Below are 16,175 nucleotides of genomic sequence, written 5' to 3' on the forward strand. Positions count from 1 at the left end.
TGCTTAGATATAGGCACTCAACTGAGATTCTGAAAGTCCTGACAGCTAAGGCTAACAAGCATGTGCTAGAAACAATATTTCCAAGGAAGGTTAGAAGAAGGAGGCTTCCATTTTGAGCAAACCCTACAAGGTCTTGTCCAATGGCAGATGTCCTAAGCTGCCCTGTCAAACTCTCATCTTCCCAGCACAGGCACAGACACCATAGCCAGTACAGCTGTTCACACACAAATCTAAGATCACTATTGCTCTGCCCCATACTTACTTTTTAAAATATCTTTTTATTTAGCAGATATATGGACCCAGTGTTTCAACTGCACTTTTAAAATTATGGTAGAAAAGAATCAAAATCAGACAAAATACATTCACCCACTCCCACTGCCTGCTGCTGCTGTGTTCTCTTGAACATATCGGATGTTAAGATTCCCAAACATCACACTGGCAGAAAATACCAGCGAGAACAAGTTGATGGCACTGTATAATCTATTTATGTGACAAATATTGTAATGAGAATGTGATGTGGTTGAAACAAATTACAATCTCAAAGCAGCAATCTCAGGTGCTTCTCAGATGCTGCACAATTTGGTGATGTGTCATTTTAAAATGTTGGGATTTTACAAGCTCTTGCCATGAGGCAGAAATATATTTGCTTTGATCATCTACCTAGTCCACCTTACACATTTCTGTGGGATTATATATATCACTGCACATGAAAGCATACATATACATTCTGGTGATTTTCTCTTAGCCAGTAGTTCTATGACACCTAAGAAGGCATCCAAACATTTGAGGGAGTTGTTTTCCTATTTGGCAATTTTCCTTATGAGTAACATTCATATTAAGCAACTCAGATTTTTTTTACAGTTTACTTTACGAGCCTGACCTCTGATTCTAATAGATCTGTATGTTCTGCATATATTTCAGTTGATTATTGATTGCTTCGTTCTTTCGTTAACGATTTGATTTATGAGAATTGCTTGTATGGGATAAGGGTCAATGTGTGATTCTTTCATGGACTACAACACAAAGGCTGTTGTGGCAATAAGCTTTGCTATGACAATCATACCCACTTTGATCCAGCTAAGGAGCTCCATGTATGGAATAGGCACACTTACATATATCATCTACTGGATTGAGAATCATGCTTGTCAATGGATGTGTTTCCAAGTGAGGATCCAGTCACTGTATTGCTTTTAATGGCATGTGCATTCAAATGGCATCCTATCCACATTCTCAGACAAGTAGTCATATGAGCATGACAGGGCACAGTCCCCCGGGCATCAGCAAGCATCAGCAAGCACTGGCCTAAATGCCATCACCCCTGCACCCCATATAGCTATGCACCTGGAGCTACCCGTATAAAATATCACAAAATTGGTGAGGCAGGGCCAGTTGCAAAATGGTAGCTTGCACAAAAATTTACATCAACAGAATAAGGGATTTTAACATCAGTTTCCTAGAGAAGTTTGTTGCAGGACAGAAGGGGAGCAAGAAAAACTGCAGAGAAATTAATGGGAAAGAAAAAGAAACTCGGAGCGTGAGATTAAAAATAGTGTGGCCATGGTTCCAGTCAGCCAGCCCAATCAGACTGGCATTATTGGCTGGGAGGAAAGGAGAAGCAAGACCAAACACCTGGAGAGCTACCTCAAGCTATCCTGTAAGCTATCAGAAGATCCTATGCAATGCCCACTCCTGATCTACATTATCCATCTAATCCAAAAGTGTTTTTCTGCTTCTTCTCCTTACATAATCCAAATAACATTATTAACATCATTAAGGACTGCATGATGAAATGTAATAATAATACTAAATACTTTGTACGTAGTTATGTGTGCTGCAGTTGTTTTGTATGACTGGTCCTTTCTAGGGATGTGCACAAGCCATTCATGCACCCGCCAGCAGGGCAGGGAGCGGTTCCCATAAAAAGCAGGCAAGGATCGCATTACCTGCTTGTCCCTGCCCTGCCGCTTTCCTGCCGCTTGGCGTCTGCTCTCCAAATGGCCATGCAGGGCTGTGGCACTGTTCCTTGCAGTCTCCGCACAGTTTTGGCACGCACATATACACCAACATGGAAGAACTCTGCCCGGAAGTGGATGAAAATAAGGTTTCAGGGGAGGAGTTGTATTTGTGTACAGGGTTCCAAGAACCCGTGTGCAGCTGCCATCGGGGCTGCTGCACTCGCCATGACGGGTGCCTGGTGGTGGCCCCCCTGGTGCCATAAAGGGTTGGATGTGGGCTAACAAACTGAAATTAAATCTGGGCAACATAGAGGCTCTTCCAGGCCACAGAACTATAACATCAGGGATGGTATTATTAACCTGTTCTTCATGGGGTTGCACTCTCCCAGAAGCAGGTTCACAATCTGGGAGTGCTCCTTGACCAAGCCTTACACCTGGATGCCCAAATACCTGCTGTGGCTCGGGGTGCTGGTGCACCAGCCATACCCATTCTTGGGCCAGCCATACCTAATTATCCATCCATCCATCTATTTATTTATTTATTTAACATTTATATCCCGCTCTTCCTCCAAGGAGCCCAGAAGAGTGTACTACATACTTAAGTTTCTCCTCACAACAACCCTGTGAAGTAGGCTAGGCTGAGAGAGAAGTGACTGGCCCAGAGTCACCCAGCTAGTCTCATGGCTGAATGGGGATTTGAACTCGGGTCTCCCCAGTCCTAGTCCAGCACTCTAACCACTACACCACGCTGGCTTTAAATTGTTATATCTTGACTGGATTACTGCATTTCACTGTAACCAGTTCAAAATGATGCAGCAAGGGTCTTGGTTAAAGCAGGGCTCACGGTTCATATAATGCTGCAATCTGCAGGAGCACCATTGGTTGCCAGTTTGTTTCTGGGAGCAATTTTGGGTGCTGGTTGTGGTGCTTAATCGATTCCTTAATCCAGGCTAGCTTTTGAATGGGGCTTTAGTTACTTGTATTCCAGTCCTGGAGTAGAGGCAGGGCTAACAAACAGCCAGCGGCAAAAGCACAGAAAAGCAGTCTGCATTTGCCTCTCTGTACATAATATCTATTTCATTAAACTATTAATATTCCTGATTCCATTCCACTGCCTTGTCCCTGCATACCACAATGCTTTCCCTTGGATTCTACACTGGTGATTATCTTTAAAACCATTTATGGTTTGCGACCAGGGTACCTGAAGGATTGCCTTCTCCGACATGAATCTTCCCAACCTGTAAGATCTGATAGAGAGAACCCATTCTACGTGCCATCTCCAGCTGAGGTCTGTTTGGTGGCCACACAGAGTATCTCCCTCTGGAGCTTCCTCCCTCTGGAGGCACAATTGTCCCCCTCCCTGCTTTGTTTTTGATGTCTTGTGAAGATGGTCCTATTCAGGCAAGCTTTTAATCTGATGGGTTGACTGTTTCAGTTGTATCACTCAAGGGTCTTCTGGATTGTATCTTTGCATTTTTATTAGGGTGTTTTTTTAAAAAAAGATTTTTTTAAAAAATAATATTGATAGACTTTTATTGATATTTACTATTGTTAGCTGCCCTGGTACTTTTTTTAATGGAGTGGCATGTACATTTCCTTATGCTTTGGGGAAGAAGGGATGGGGTTGAACAACGAGTCAACTACATTGTCTTTTCTTATTTACAGCTGCAGCAGCAGCAGATATGGCCTACCATCACATCAGGCCTCCAATCGGCTATTCAATTCCCAAGGCTATATCATCACTGCTAATGAGGGGCTGGAATGCCTCTCCTGAGGTAAGTGGGTCCACTACTTAATATTCTGACCAATATTTGCCCATGACTCTAAATGGAGAATGCAAGACGGAACTGCCTGTTGAATGTGTGTGTTTTAGCTTTATTATAATGTTGAGTGACTGCCATGGTGTTTAGTGAATGTGCAAACCTTGTCAACTGTCTTAAAGTCAAGGAATAAGCTTTGTTCCATAAGAAGTTTAAGAAGTCCTTAATCAAATGTAATTAAAACATCTAAAACCCCAATCCTAAAAACCATGGCTTTGATTTCCAAACTTCCACATATTGGGATTAAGAATTGCAGTATAAAACCGTTTCTCTTAACTTTTCCTAAAACACACATCCAAAAAGTAACCTCAGGGGAGTGGGGGAAGGATCACAGATGACTGCATTAACTTTGTTCTTAAATAAAAATTAGGGCAGCTCATATGATCCACATTAGGGGAAGAGAAGCTGTGTGCACTCCTGTTTGCCAGTTGTGTGTCAGTTAAAAACAAGGTTGGCGGCCGGGAGCTTGATCGTGCACTAAGCCTCTGCTGGGCAAAATGGTTTTTCTTTCTACCTTGTTCTGAAGCTGGGGACTGAATCTGGGTAGGGCGTGCTCATCCTACCCAGCTGGGGCTTAGCTCATGACCAAGCTCCCAGCCTCCAACCTTGTTTTTAACTGTTTGGCAAACAGAAGCGTGCCCAGCTCCTGAATTAGGGTAGGAGGCTTCTCCTACCCTAATGTTGATTGTATGAACTGTCCTATTTGGTATTTGATCCCCCTAAATCTGTAATCTTATGCACACTTATTTAGCAGTAAATCCCACTAGCCAACATGATGCACTGTTGAAATGAGGCCAGAAGACGTTGGTGCTTCTGCTGCCATGGACATGGAAATTCTGCTATCCCAACAGCTGGTTGCACAAGCAGCATCTCTGTGGTTTCTCCCATTTATGCAACTGGTGGTTGGGACAGCAGAACTGCCACTGTTTATAGCAGCAAGACTGTTGATGTCTCCCAGCCCCATTTCAACTGCTCCACATGTCAGCCACTGAATATAATGGGAGGTAGGAAAAAGGAAAGGTTGTGCCGTCGAGTTGGTGTTGACTCCTGGTGACCACAGAGCCATGTGGTTTTCTTGGTAGGATACAGGAGTGGTTTACCATTGCCTTCTCCCACACAGTATCAGATGATGCCTTTCAGCACCTTCCTATACAGCTGCTGCCCGATATAAGAGTTTCCCATATTCTGGGAAACACACCATAATGGGAGGTACTTCTGAATAAATATGCATAGGATCATTGTGCTGCATGGCTGCTTACAGTCACTGACTTTCAGCAGGGTCGGTAGGTATTTGTGGGTGACCAGAACACTGAAATGCCAATCACCCAGATCCAGACATCACCTATGATGACCACTGCTAGTCAAAATGCACAACATCTGCAGAGAGACAACAATGAGCTCCATTTTCTCATGATTCCAGGCACTTATTAAATGAGGTGTTTTTAGTATCTACAAGATCTCCGATTGGTACTTATTTATCACCTTGCAAAGCAGTTTGCCTTCCTGTATATGAACAATACCTTCACTTTTGTTGTGGATGCTGGAGGGCATAATCTGCAGCAGTAGCACTTCTCCAGATCCTCATTGAAATGGTTGCCGGTTTCTTTTTCTACATGAAAGCAAAGATCAAGGTTGCTCCACAGGCATGCAGTTTTGTTTCAGCAATGGCCTCAGGCTGCCATTCAACCCCCCTCTGAGTGATTTTGTGTGAGAAGAAGCCTTTTAGGAATTAGAATCTGAGAAAGCTAGCTGGAAGTCACGGTTTCATTGCTATTAGGACATTAATAAGCTAATGTATATGACACCAAAAGTTATTTAAACATTTGAGAAAAACAAAAAGAACAACATATTTTAGAACCAGAAAGTTGGGTATGATAGCCTAATGCTTACACAGTCTTCTGAAATTATAATATTGTGTGGCAGAAAGAGCTCTTAGAAATTATGTCTAGCAGCCTATTTCAAACCAACATCATCTGAATCCATACATCCCTTACAAACAGCACTAGACCATTAGTATTAGGAGAGAGAGAGAGAGAGAGAGAGAGAGAGAGAGAGAGAGAGAGAGAGAGAGGACTATGAATGAGTTTTGCTTCATGGCTAAGGTCAACCTAGTCATCATCATAATCAGGTAGGAATATTGTTTGCTCTCCACTATTGCTTGGTTCACTTGTTTGAGCTGTATGCTTTGTATTCCATGCCCACTACCTCCTTTCACATGGCACATCCTGTTTGTTCCTGATTTCTATTCTGTTTTTTAATAGATGAATGGCATAGATGTTTTGGAGCAGGGATGTGGACGATATTGTCATTCAACACCTTCTGATCCAATCCTCCCTGGTCACCAACTCATCTGCATCAAATATGAGAGGACATGGGCATACATGTCTCACTCCTACTCAGCACACTGTCTCATCAGATAATTACATAATAATGCTATTTAATTTTGGCATTGAGTGGTTCAGACAAATTGTCACCCACACAATTACACAACAGTGGTATGGCATATTGTGTAGGTGGGGATACATGCTTGCTTACATTAGAGATGTGCATGAACTGCTGTTCAAGCACTTTTTGGGAAACTTGACCGGGAACTTTAAAAAAACAGAGAGCAGGTCCTTAATAAAACAAAGAGTAGGCCACACCCCATTCAGCTTCTTGCTGGGGTGGGGTAGTGTGCCTCCCAAAATATCCTGGCATGGCACCAGCACACACATGGTGTCCATGCAGATGCCATTTGCATGGTCAGCATGGTGTTGCTGACCACACACTTGGCACCCAGGCATGTGTGGATACCATGTGCATGCTCGTGCTGTGCCAGGGGGTTATTGGGAGGTGTGGTACCCCAGCAGGATGCTGAATGGGGTGGCAGAGAGCAGGTAAGGACCTACTCTCCATTTTCTTAAAGTTCCAGGTCAAATTTCCCCCCAAGTGCTTGAACCGTATTTCGTGCACATCCTTAGCTTACATTCCTCCCCAGGTTATGCAAAGAAGCTGGTGCCTGAACCGGTAGGGATGTGCATGAACAGGTCCACCTGGGAGGTGGGAGGGGTTATCTTTAAGGAGCAGGTATGGTGCCCATGCCCCCCGCTGCAGCCACTTCCGGTGTGATGCTGACCGAGGCTGCAAGGAAGTATGCAGCAGCCCCACACCGGCATTTTTGGAGACAGAGCCAGTTGGGGGGAAGTGGCGGGGGGATGGGTATCCTCCTTGCTCCTTAAAAGTAACACACACACACACCTAACCAGTCTGAACACTGAACACCTCCAAACGAGTTCAGTGGTCCGTAAAAGGACCACTGAACCAGTTCATGCACATCCCTATGAACCAGCTCCATAATGATAAATCTTGGCATTTGCATAGCCTTTTTTGAGAGTGCAAAGCCCTTCATATCTATCATCTTGATGTGATCTTCACAATGATCCTGTATGGCAATTAAGTATTATTATTCCCATTTTGTAGCTGGGGGGATGAGAAGGAATGCCTTGCCTTAGGCGACCCAGTGAGTTCATTCATGACAGAGGCAGGATTCAAACCAGGGCAATTCTGGCTTGTAGATTGCCCTCTTTGCCACTATGCTGCATCAGTCCTCTTTTAGATTGAGACTGATTCCTAATATTCATTCATTCATTCATTCATTCATTTAACAAATTTATATTCCTCCCAATACTTATGTCTCTGGGTGGCTTACAATAAAAACAGTAATGAATTAAAACAGAGTTAAAACAAAACCATTTAAAATTCAACACAATGTTAAAACTGTTTAAAACTATTAAAAACTATGAATCCAGTTAAAAGCCTGGGTTAACAAATGTGTCTTAACCACCTTTTTTAAAAAATGCAGAGATGGGGAGGCTCTTATTTCAACAGGGAGCTCATCCAAAGCCTTGGGGCAGCAACAGAGAAGGCCCATTCCTGAGCAGCCACCAGATGAGCCAGTGGCAACTGTAGACAAACCTCTCCAGATAATCTCAAAGGATGGTGAGGGTCATGGTGAAGAAGATGTTCTCTTAAATACCCAGGACCTAAGTTGTTTAGGGCTTTATTGGTTATAACCAGCACCTTGTATTTTGCCTGGAAACCTATTGGCAGCCAGTGTAGTTCTTTTAATATAGGAATATGTTCTCTCCAAGATGACCAGAAACCTTATCTGAATTCAGTTTCAGTTTGTTATCCCTCATCCAGACCATCACCACCTCCGGGCAGGCATTTAGGCAGTTTATGCCTTCTCCTGATGATGTTGACATGGAGGAATAGATTTGGGTGTTAGCATCCTGTACCAAATCTCCTGATGATCTCTCCCAGCAGTTTCATGTAGATGTTAAACAACATTGGAGAAAATATGGAGCCTTGGGGGACACCATATGAAAGTTCCCATTTTGAAGAACAGTCTCCAAGGTACACCATCTGAAATCTGCCTGAGAAGTAGAAGCAGAACCACTGCAGGGTACTTCCTCCCACCCAAAACCTTCCCAGACGCTCCAGCAGGGTACTATGGTCAGTAGTATCAAAAGCCACTGAGAGGTTCAAAAAGATCAACAGAGTCACATTCCCTCTGTCAATTCCCAACTGGAGATCATCCATCAGGCCAACCAAGGCCGTCTCCACCCCACCTGAAAGCCAGTTTGAAATGGGTCTAGATAATCTGTTTCCTCCAAGACTGCCTGGAGGTGGGAGGCCATCACCCTTTCAAATACCTTGCCCAGCCATGGAAGGTTGGAGACAGACCTATGATATGATAAGGGGGTGGTTGATTGGTGGTTGATCTGCCCCTTATCCTACCACATGCAGCCAACAAACTGCCTCAGATGTTCATTTCTGAGATTCATGGGTGATTTTGGAGAAGGAAAGACGACACACACACTCACAACTGTGAGTTTTAATGGGCTTTATTAAGGCTAATGATTATAAGTGTTATACTGATAACACTTAGGCATATAAGCAAGTAGATATCTCTTTCATTTTTCTATTATTATAATGTAGTGTTCAGTAACAGCTGAAAGCATTCCTAAAATCATTTTCCCCTTTGCCAAAATGCAGAGCTGCTAGCTAGGAAGGAGTTTTGGCCTCACCAAGAAGCCAGCAGTCGTGTGATCAGCTTAGCAATCTGAGGAATTCAGCTTCTGTGTGCAAAGAGTGCCTTATCTTGCTTCAACCTAGCAAGAAGCCCAAAACAATTCCCCCAACCTGGCAATGCAATCAGTGTTTCCCCTTTATATTGGTCTACTAATTTCTATGACAGTTAACTCATACCAATAATAAGTGCAAGGCATCTTTGGCTCTTAACAGAACAAGCATTTCTTTCTAACCCTTCTACTAAATGCTGAAAAGTTTAAAACAGTTTCCTTTCATTAGGTGCAAGTAGTTGAAGGCCTTTTGCTATCTCCTGATTGTTCCAAAACAATCCAGAAGCTGTGTTAGCAGAAAGCAAAAAAAAGCTAAAAGTACAGTTTTCAAAGAGGGAGGGAGACCAGCAAGAGGAATGTCCATCAAGGCAGCTTAGGAAGGGGGAGAAGGAGGGGCTGGAAGGAGGAGAGGGGGAGACAAACACCGTTTCCTGCCACCTGGCAAACAATGGCTACGGCAGGGACTATCCTGGAGCTCAGGATAGGTAAGAGAGAAGATCCAGGGACAGAAGGGAGAGGGAGAGGGGAAGGGGGGGTGGAAGCAGGGATGTTAATCAGAAGTGGTTAGCTGTGAAGGCATGGCGTGGGCAATATTTACCAGTTTCCAGATGAGCTGGAATGAAATCTCCGCTGGCTTCTCTGGTGGGAGGGTGACTTTGCTCTGAAGATGCAGAGAGAGGGCCGCCCGGCGCTGCTTTAAATTGAAGGCAGCGTCTAGCATTCCCCTCCTTTTCTCTTTAAAGGAGAGGGGTTACATGGTGCCTCTTCCATGAAGTAAGCCCATTCCTTCCCTTTCCCACATGAGTGGCTGTCTACAGCTTTTTATACCATTTTGTCACCTCTCATAGTCAAAATAATCACCTCATCTCCTCCAGGGTGTCTCCTATTTGATAAACAAACTCCGGCCCTGTTCCCCGAGTCTGTCTCTCACCCTTCAGGCGAGGAGCCAATCAGGAGCTTGGCCTGGTTCTTTGTTTGATTAAATTCAAGATAGAGACACTTTTTTATGTCTAGCCGGCCCTGACTTATGGTCATCTCAGATCCTTGTTGATGTTCTCCAGCCCAGATAATTATGTTAGAAGGACAGAAAATGTTACATAAGCAAGAGGGGGGTTTCAGTGTTATATGAATGTAATGTCCCCCATAGTACGGCATAGGCGATATTATCTCTCTATATATAGTTTCTTATAATTTCCTAAATCAGCTAGATATGATTATGCTTTACATATGGCCATGCATGGGGACGTGGTAGAAAGGAGGTGATTGGCTGACAGAGTTTGCAAGCAGAAGCACCTGATTGGGCAGTGAGGATTCCATATGCAGATAGGGAGAAGGAGCCTCTGAGAGCAGAAGCTCCATGGTGGTTGGGCAGTGGGGATTCCACATGCAGATAGGGAGGAGGAGCCTGTGGCACTGTGGTTGATTGGGCAGTGGGGATTCCCTATGCAGATAAGGAGGAGGAGCCTGTGATGGTTACGGCCAGTTGGAATGCAACTGTTACTGGTTGGAAGATGTTCTTGATCGTAGAGGAGAGGAAACTATATCTATATTTATATATCTATAGATATAGATATGGATAGCAGGCAGGGATCTGCAAAAAGATGAATCATGAGGGAGGAAAGAGCCTCTTCAGGAAAAGGAGGATGCCGTTATGTGAATTAAATGAGGAAACAAGATGAACAAAATCTGTTAACTCAGGGAGGGAGGGAGAGAGGGGGAAAAACATGAAGGGAGGAGGAAGAAAGAGTGGGCAGGGGAAGTGGGCAGGGGAAGAGTGAGTGGAGGAGAGAGAAAGAAGAAAGAAGGGAGGGGGAAGAGAAACAGAAGGAAGGGCAAGGGATGGCCCTGAGCCTGTCAGCAGCCTGAGGGGAATGAGCGGCCATGGAAGCACTAACAGCAAGGAAGGGCCCAGTCAACCACTGCTGCTGTTTGGGGCTACCAAAGCCACTGGCAGAGGCAGGCAGGCAGGCAAAGGAAGGGCCAGGGCCTGTCAGCAGCCTGAGGGGAATGAGTGACCATGGAGGTTGCGGCAGCGAGGAAGGGCCAAAACCACTGCAGCTGGTGGTCCTGTGGTGAGGAGCAGGAGCGGGACACGGTTGAGGGTGGTGAGGTCTCTGGGGATAGGTGGCTGCAGCTTGACCAATAGGTGCCAGCAGTGCTGCAGCCACGACCCAAGAAGGGTGAGGGGGATGGAGGCAACAGGATGGAGGAGGAGCAGGAGTGCAGTTTAGGTGAGAGTGGGGAGATCTCTGAGATGAGGGGAGCAATCAAGTACTAACGCGGAGATGCTCTAGAGCATGCAAGAGTTCCAGCAATGAAGCAGAGAGAAATAATGGTGGCAGTCAGGATGCAGAGGTGGAGGGCTGGCAGGCAAAGCCCCTCTGGCCAGAAGAGGTGGGTGGATGATGGGCAAAGCCCCGCCGGCCAGGAAGAGGAGGAAGTGGCAGGGAGAAATAATGGCAACAGTGAGGAGGTGGGCAGACAGTAGGCAAAGCCCTACCAGCCGGGAGGAAGAGGTGGGAGGCGGCAGCGGGATGGCCTGGCCCTGGCCCGCCCAATGGGGAGAGCTGCGGGGAGGAGAGAGTTGCGGGGGGAGAGCTGTGGGGGGAGAGAGCAAGCACACTGCAGGAGGAGCAAGCGGGAGCACTGCGGGGGGAGCAAGTGGGAGCACTGTGGGGGGATGCCACAGGCTCAGTGCACAACTGCACAGATGCTCTATGTGGGGTCAGCTAGTAATCTATTCCTCTTGAGAATTTTTCACATACTCAGTTGCATCATGGTCCAAACATTATATGTACAACCTAATATCAAAGCACTGAACCACTGGGCCAGTTCAAACTAGATGGCCCAACCCCTGCTAACTTGGCAAAGAGGCACCTTTTAATGTGGTGATTCTCTTTATGTAGCAGGGGGAAGGGAACTGGCCCTATCCACCCCCAGCACAGTACCTCTAGTGACTGTTGCTGGTGTCTATCTTGTGTTTAATTTTAGATTGTGAGCCCTTTGGGGACAGGGAGCCATCTCATTTATTTATTATTTCTCTGTGTAAACTGCCCTGAGCCATTTTTGGAAGGGTGGTATAGAAATTGAATTAAAAAATTTTTAAAAACCCAACTAAATAGAATGTATGGAGGAAGAGCATGGATGTGCATGTCATCTCCCCTCCCCAGGGTGCCATCTCTGACTACTTTACTACACATGGGACAGTTGATCGAAACTATCTCTGAATCTATGGATTAAATACCACGTAGTATTCATGGGAAGAGTCATGCCCACCCATGCTCCTCCCTCAAGTGTTTTAGATGGGCTAGCAAACATATCATTCAAACAGCCCATAGCTGACATAGACCTTCCCTATGCATGGCATTAGTTTTACTTCAGGCAGCAGCCTGATACATGAAAATTAAGTAGGTGAAGTTTTCCCCTTGCTGTTCTCCATGCCAGGAAACATTTCATCTGCTAACTTTCTGCGTGTCAGACTGCTGTAAAAGGCACAGTTGTAGTGCCAGCAAAACAGTTGACTGTCTAAATGTTGAGTGACCCATCATGTATCAAATTGATTTAGCCAGAAGTAAGCAAGTGACCCAAATTAGCCCAACTGTCAGTTGGATTCCTCTTTCCTTTCTGTACAATCTGTGAAACATCACTGCCGTAAATATTTTCCTCATCCTTTTTCTCCTTCTTGGTGCAGCCTATTTTTTACATTCAGCAAAACAAAATGAATTGCTGAATCGAGATGATAATGTATTATCTAACTGAAGAGATAAATCAGTCCTTATCATTGTTGATATGGTAATGAGATATTTATTTTCCAAAACTTTGTGTTAACAGCAATAAAGAGTCTTTTGGATTTGTGAAAGCCTTTGCTCTGCAGAAACTGTTATCTGTATTCTTTAGCTAATTATTTATTTTCGGATGTTAAAAAAGACCAGAATAGTTAGCTCCATCTAGTGGTTAGAAGTACTAAAGCAAGTTTTATGCAAAAGGGCAACCATGTCACAGAAAGAGACAAATGTTATTTTTCCACATTCTCCATTTCACATTATTATTATTATTATTATTATTATTATTATTATTATTATTAAAATGTAACCAAGATGAAGTACTTTCCTAAATGTGACCACTGTCCTCTATCCTGGCACCTCAGGAGAATGTGTATTGTTAAAAGCTGGTACCCAGTTTGTTTGTTTATTATTATTATAATAATTATAATTATTAATAATAATAATTAAAAAAACAAACTGGGTACCAGCTTTTAACAATACACATTATATATATATTCTCCTGAGGTGCCAGGAGAGAAGACAGTGGTCACATTTAGGAAAGTACCTCATCTTGGTTACAGTCAGGGTCATGTTGCTAGGATACCGAGGGAACACAGAGCTTTCCAGACCAGCTTTTCCTGGCTAGCAATTAACTGGGTATTATTAGAGCTTATAACTGAGCTTACAAAAACAGAAACAAAATCCATGCAAACAAACTTTTGATATAAAAAAATGTTTTATTCTCTTGTGCTTTCCTTAGTTCCAAGGAACTTGAGAAAGAAAAAGTATTGTTCACAGGAAAGAGTAAGAAGCAGGTTGTCCTTCACCACTTCACAGCAATGCTGTTTCCTCCACCACCCTTCATGATTCAAAAAAGCGTGTTTCTGAGGTACAGGCTAAGTGCCATTGCAGTTTTCTCTGCCCTCTCCCACCATGGTGGGAAACAAGCCAGGCAATATTCACATCCTCTCCTCCTCCTCCCTCCTCCTCCTCGTCAATGAGGAAGATATGTTTCTTAGGCACAAGACCTAAGTGGCTTCCTCCTCCACTCTTCCATGGCAGGGAACAAGCCAGTTTCAGTTCAAAATGGCAGACAGGCTTTTTTCCGCACCCCTATTCTGGACAAGGAAGGAGTAAACTGAAAAGACACTGGATTGGCCCAGGTTCTTCATCACTTCAGCAGCCACATAATGGCAACCATAGATGGATCCTTGATTATAGCCAGGACCCAGAATCTCAGAAGGTGCTGTAATGGCCCAGAAAACACCATGAAGTTTCTCCGCCTCTTTTAAAAATCTCAGATTTCTTGCTTGCAATGTGGTTGCTCCTGTCAGCATTTTTGCCCTTCTACATATCTTGCAGTACAAGGCAGGGCAGACATATAGGAAAGAGATGTCTCTTCTGTTTTTCCAGAGCAGGCTGCCTCCCCTTCTCCTTACAAGTTTCAAATGTGTGGAAAGAGTTAAAGAGCAGCACTGAAGTCCAGCAATTGAGCTGCAAACACAATGGAGAGGTTTGGCAGCTTCTGGTCTCAAAAGTGGAGCTTTTAAGCATGAATATTTGCCCATCCTATCCCCTTGAGAAACATGCAACAATATTGGTGCTCATGAGCTGGCACACATGCTGGAAATAGGCCTAACAATTTCAGGGACATGGCTTAAACCATATCTATGCTCCAGAGTTCTTGTCAGTTTTTGAACAAACTGATAATTAGTGCAAACAGCTTCTAACAAGCCTCTAGAACATCTTCCTTACCCCCTTTCCCCAGAAGAACTGTTCCTTCTGATTATGAAGCTGCAGAGCAGGAAGATGTGCCTGGGCCCAAACCTCACTGGAACAGAATACAACTGGGAACAAGTTTGGATAATGCACCAAACCACCCAGGGGCGTAGCAAGGTTGGAACGGGCCCAGAGACAAGATTTTAAGGTTTTGTAAATTGTGGATGATGCAAGTCATTTAATGGTACTAGAGAAAGATATGCTGTTCTGGTAGCTCCAGGTCTTAACACTCACATCAGTTTCGGAGGATGAATACAACTGAAGGAAGCCCGGGCGGGTGTGTGGCTGGGGGAGTCAGTCATGTGACTTGCCTCTGGGGGGCCCCCAAGGCAGTGGGCCCCCAGACAACTATCTCCTTGCCCTATTATAGTTATGCCCCTGAAACCACCCTTTCTAAGTGAGTGGGGGAGGAGCTTGGACATGTGTATTTCTTCCATCCACCTGCCATGCTGGTGCACCACCTCCTAATTGTGTGTGGGCCAGTTAATCCAACACACAAATTAAATACTATGTTTCCAGCATGATAGGCAGTATATTGATTGAGGGAAGATGTACAGACTCACATCCCTCCCCCAGGGATTTAGGACTAGTAGGGGATGTGCACAGAACAAAATTTGTTTTGTGTTCTGAGCTTGGAACAGAATGCAAATGCCCAGAACATTACATTGGAAGAAGCAGTTGAGGTGGTTGTTCCAATGGAAGAAGTTCAGGACACCCGAAGCATTCCAGGCACCATTTTGGACTCCAAAATGACACTCTTCTGGCCCCTGCGCATGCGCAGAAGCTGTTTGCATGGTGGCGCTGACCATGTAAATGGCTGCCACGCATTCACAGAGGCCAGAAGAGCACCATTTATGAGTCGAAAATGGCGATCAGAATGCTTGGAATGTTCCAGCTCGAAATGGAGTCATTTGAAGGGTGTTCTGTTCCAAGCTTGGAACATTCCGCACATCTCTAAGGACTGCGGGTTTGCACTAGCATCCAAAGTGGGTTAGAAAAATGCCATATACTTAATCAGGAAAACATTTTAAGATATCATAGAGACATTTAAATATTTTATTTACTTAGGCCTGATTCACACAGTCATTCAGATCTAGGTTTAATGTACGTTACCAACATTAATATGCTTCTGTGAACCCACACCAAGGTGGGCATCTTAGATTCATCTTGGGCCATAAACCACCTTGGCATGAGTGGTTTATCATGCAATCCACACAAATGGCAGTAAACCACATTAAACCTAGATTCAAATGACTGTGAACCAGCCTGTACTGTCATACAGTTGACAGCAAGCTTGTTTTACTGATTGGAAGAGAAGATAAAAAATCTTCTCCTATGAATTTTTTTTTTTGAAATTTTGGTGAAATATTCCCAGTCTGAGCAAATTCAAAAATATTCTTACAGATACATATTCAGTGGTGTTGGCAATGAGTGGGAATGAAATGTTTGAAAACACTTCTTCCAAATTTGAGATGTACCTCTCAATTCTTTTGAAAATATACATTATTCCACGATGACATTAACTGCAAATTTTAAAAATAGGATTTTGAATTCTCCCCATTTGTACCTGCAGCTAAACTGTATTCATGCCCAGCTAGGTTACCAGGAAGATGGTTAACATTTAGGTATATCAATCCAGTATATCCATCATTTATATAGAAAAAGAATTAGTTATTTCATAGTATGTGTATTTTGTACTGCAATAAGCTATGCTGTCTTAACTATAATTCACAA

At 44.1% G+C, this 16,175-nt stretch overlaps 1 protein-coding gene across 2 annotated transcripts in view; it reads left to right on the forward strand.

Moving 5' to 3' along the window:
* The window catches only part of TNNI3K (TNNI3 interacting kinase), a 292,390-nt gene that overhangs the window by 204,548 nt on the left and 71,667 nt on the right, over positions 1 to 16,175 (forward strand). For both annotated transcript variants that reach the window (XM_053243152.1, XM_053243153.1), the window contains exon 21: positions 3,621 to 3,730. In XM_053243152.1, coding sequence (XP_053099127.1) covers positions 3,621 to 3,730 — 110 coding nt within the window. The remainder of the gene's footprint in view (positions 1 to 3,620; positions 3,731 to 16,175) is intronic.

Source organism: Hemicordylus capensis, chromosome 4 (assembly GCF_027244095.1).
Source record: "Hemicordylus capensis ecotype Gifberg chromosome 4, rHemCap1.1.pri, whole genome shotgun sequence".
NCBI lineage: Eukaryota > Metazoa > Chordata > Lepidosauria > Squamata > Cordylidae > Hemicordylus > Hemicordylus capensis.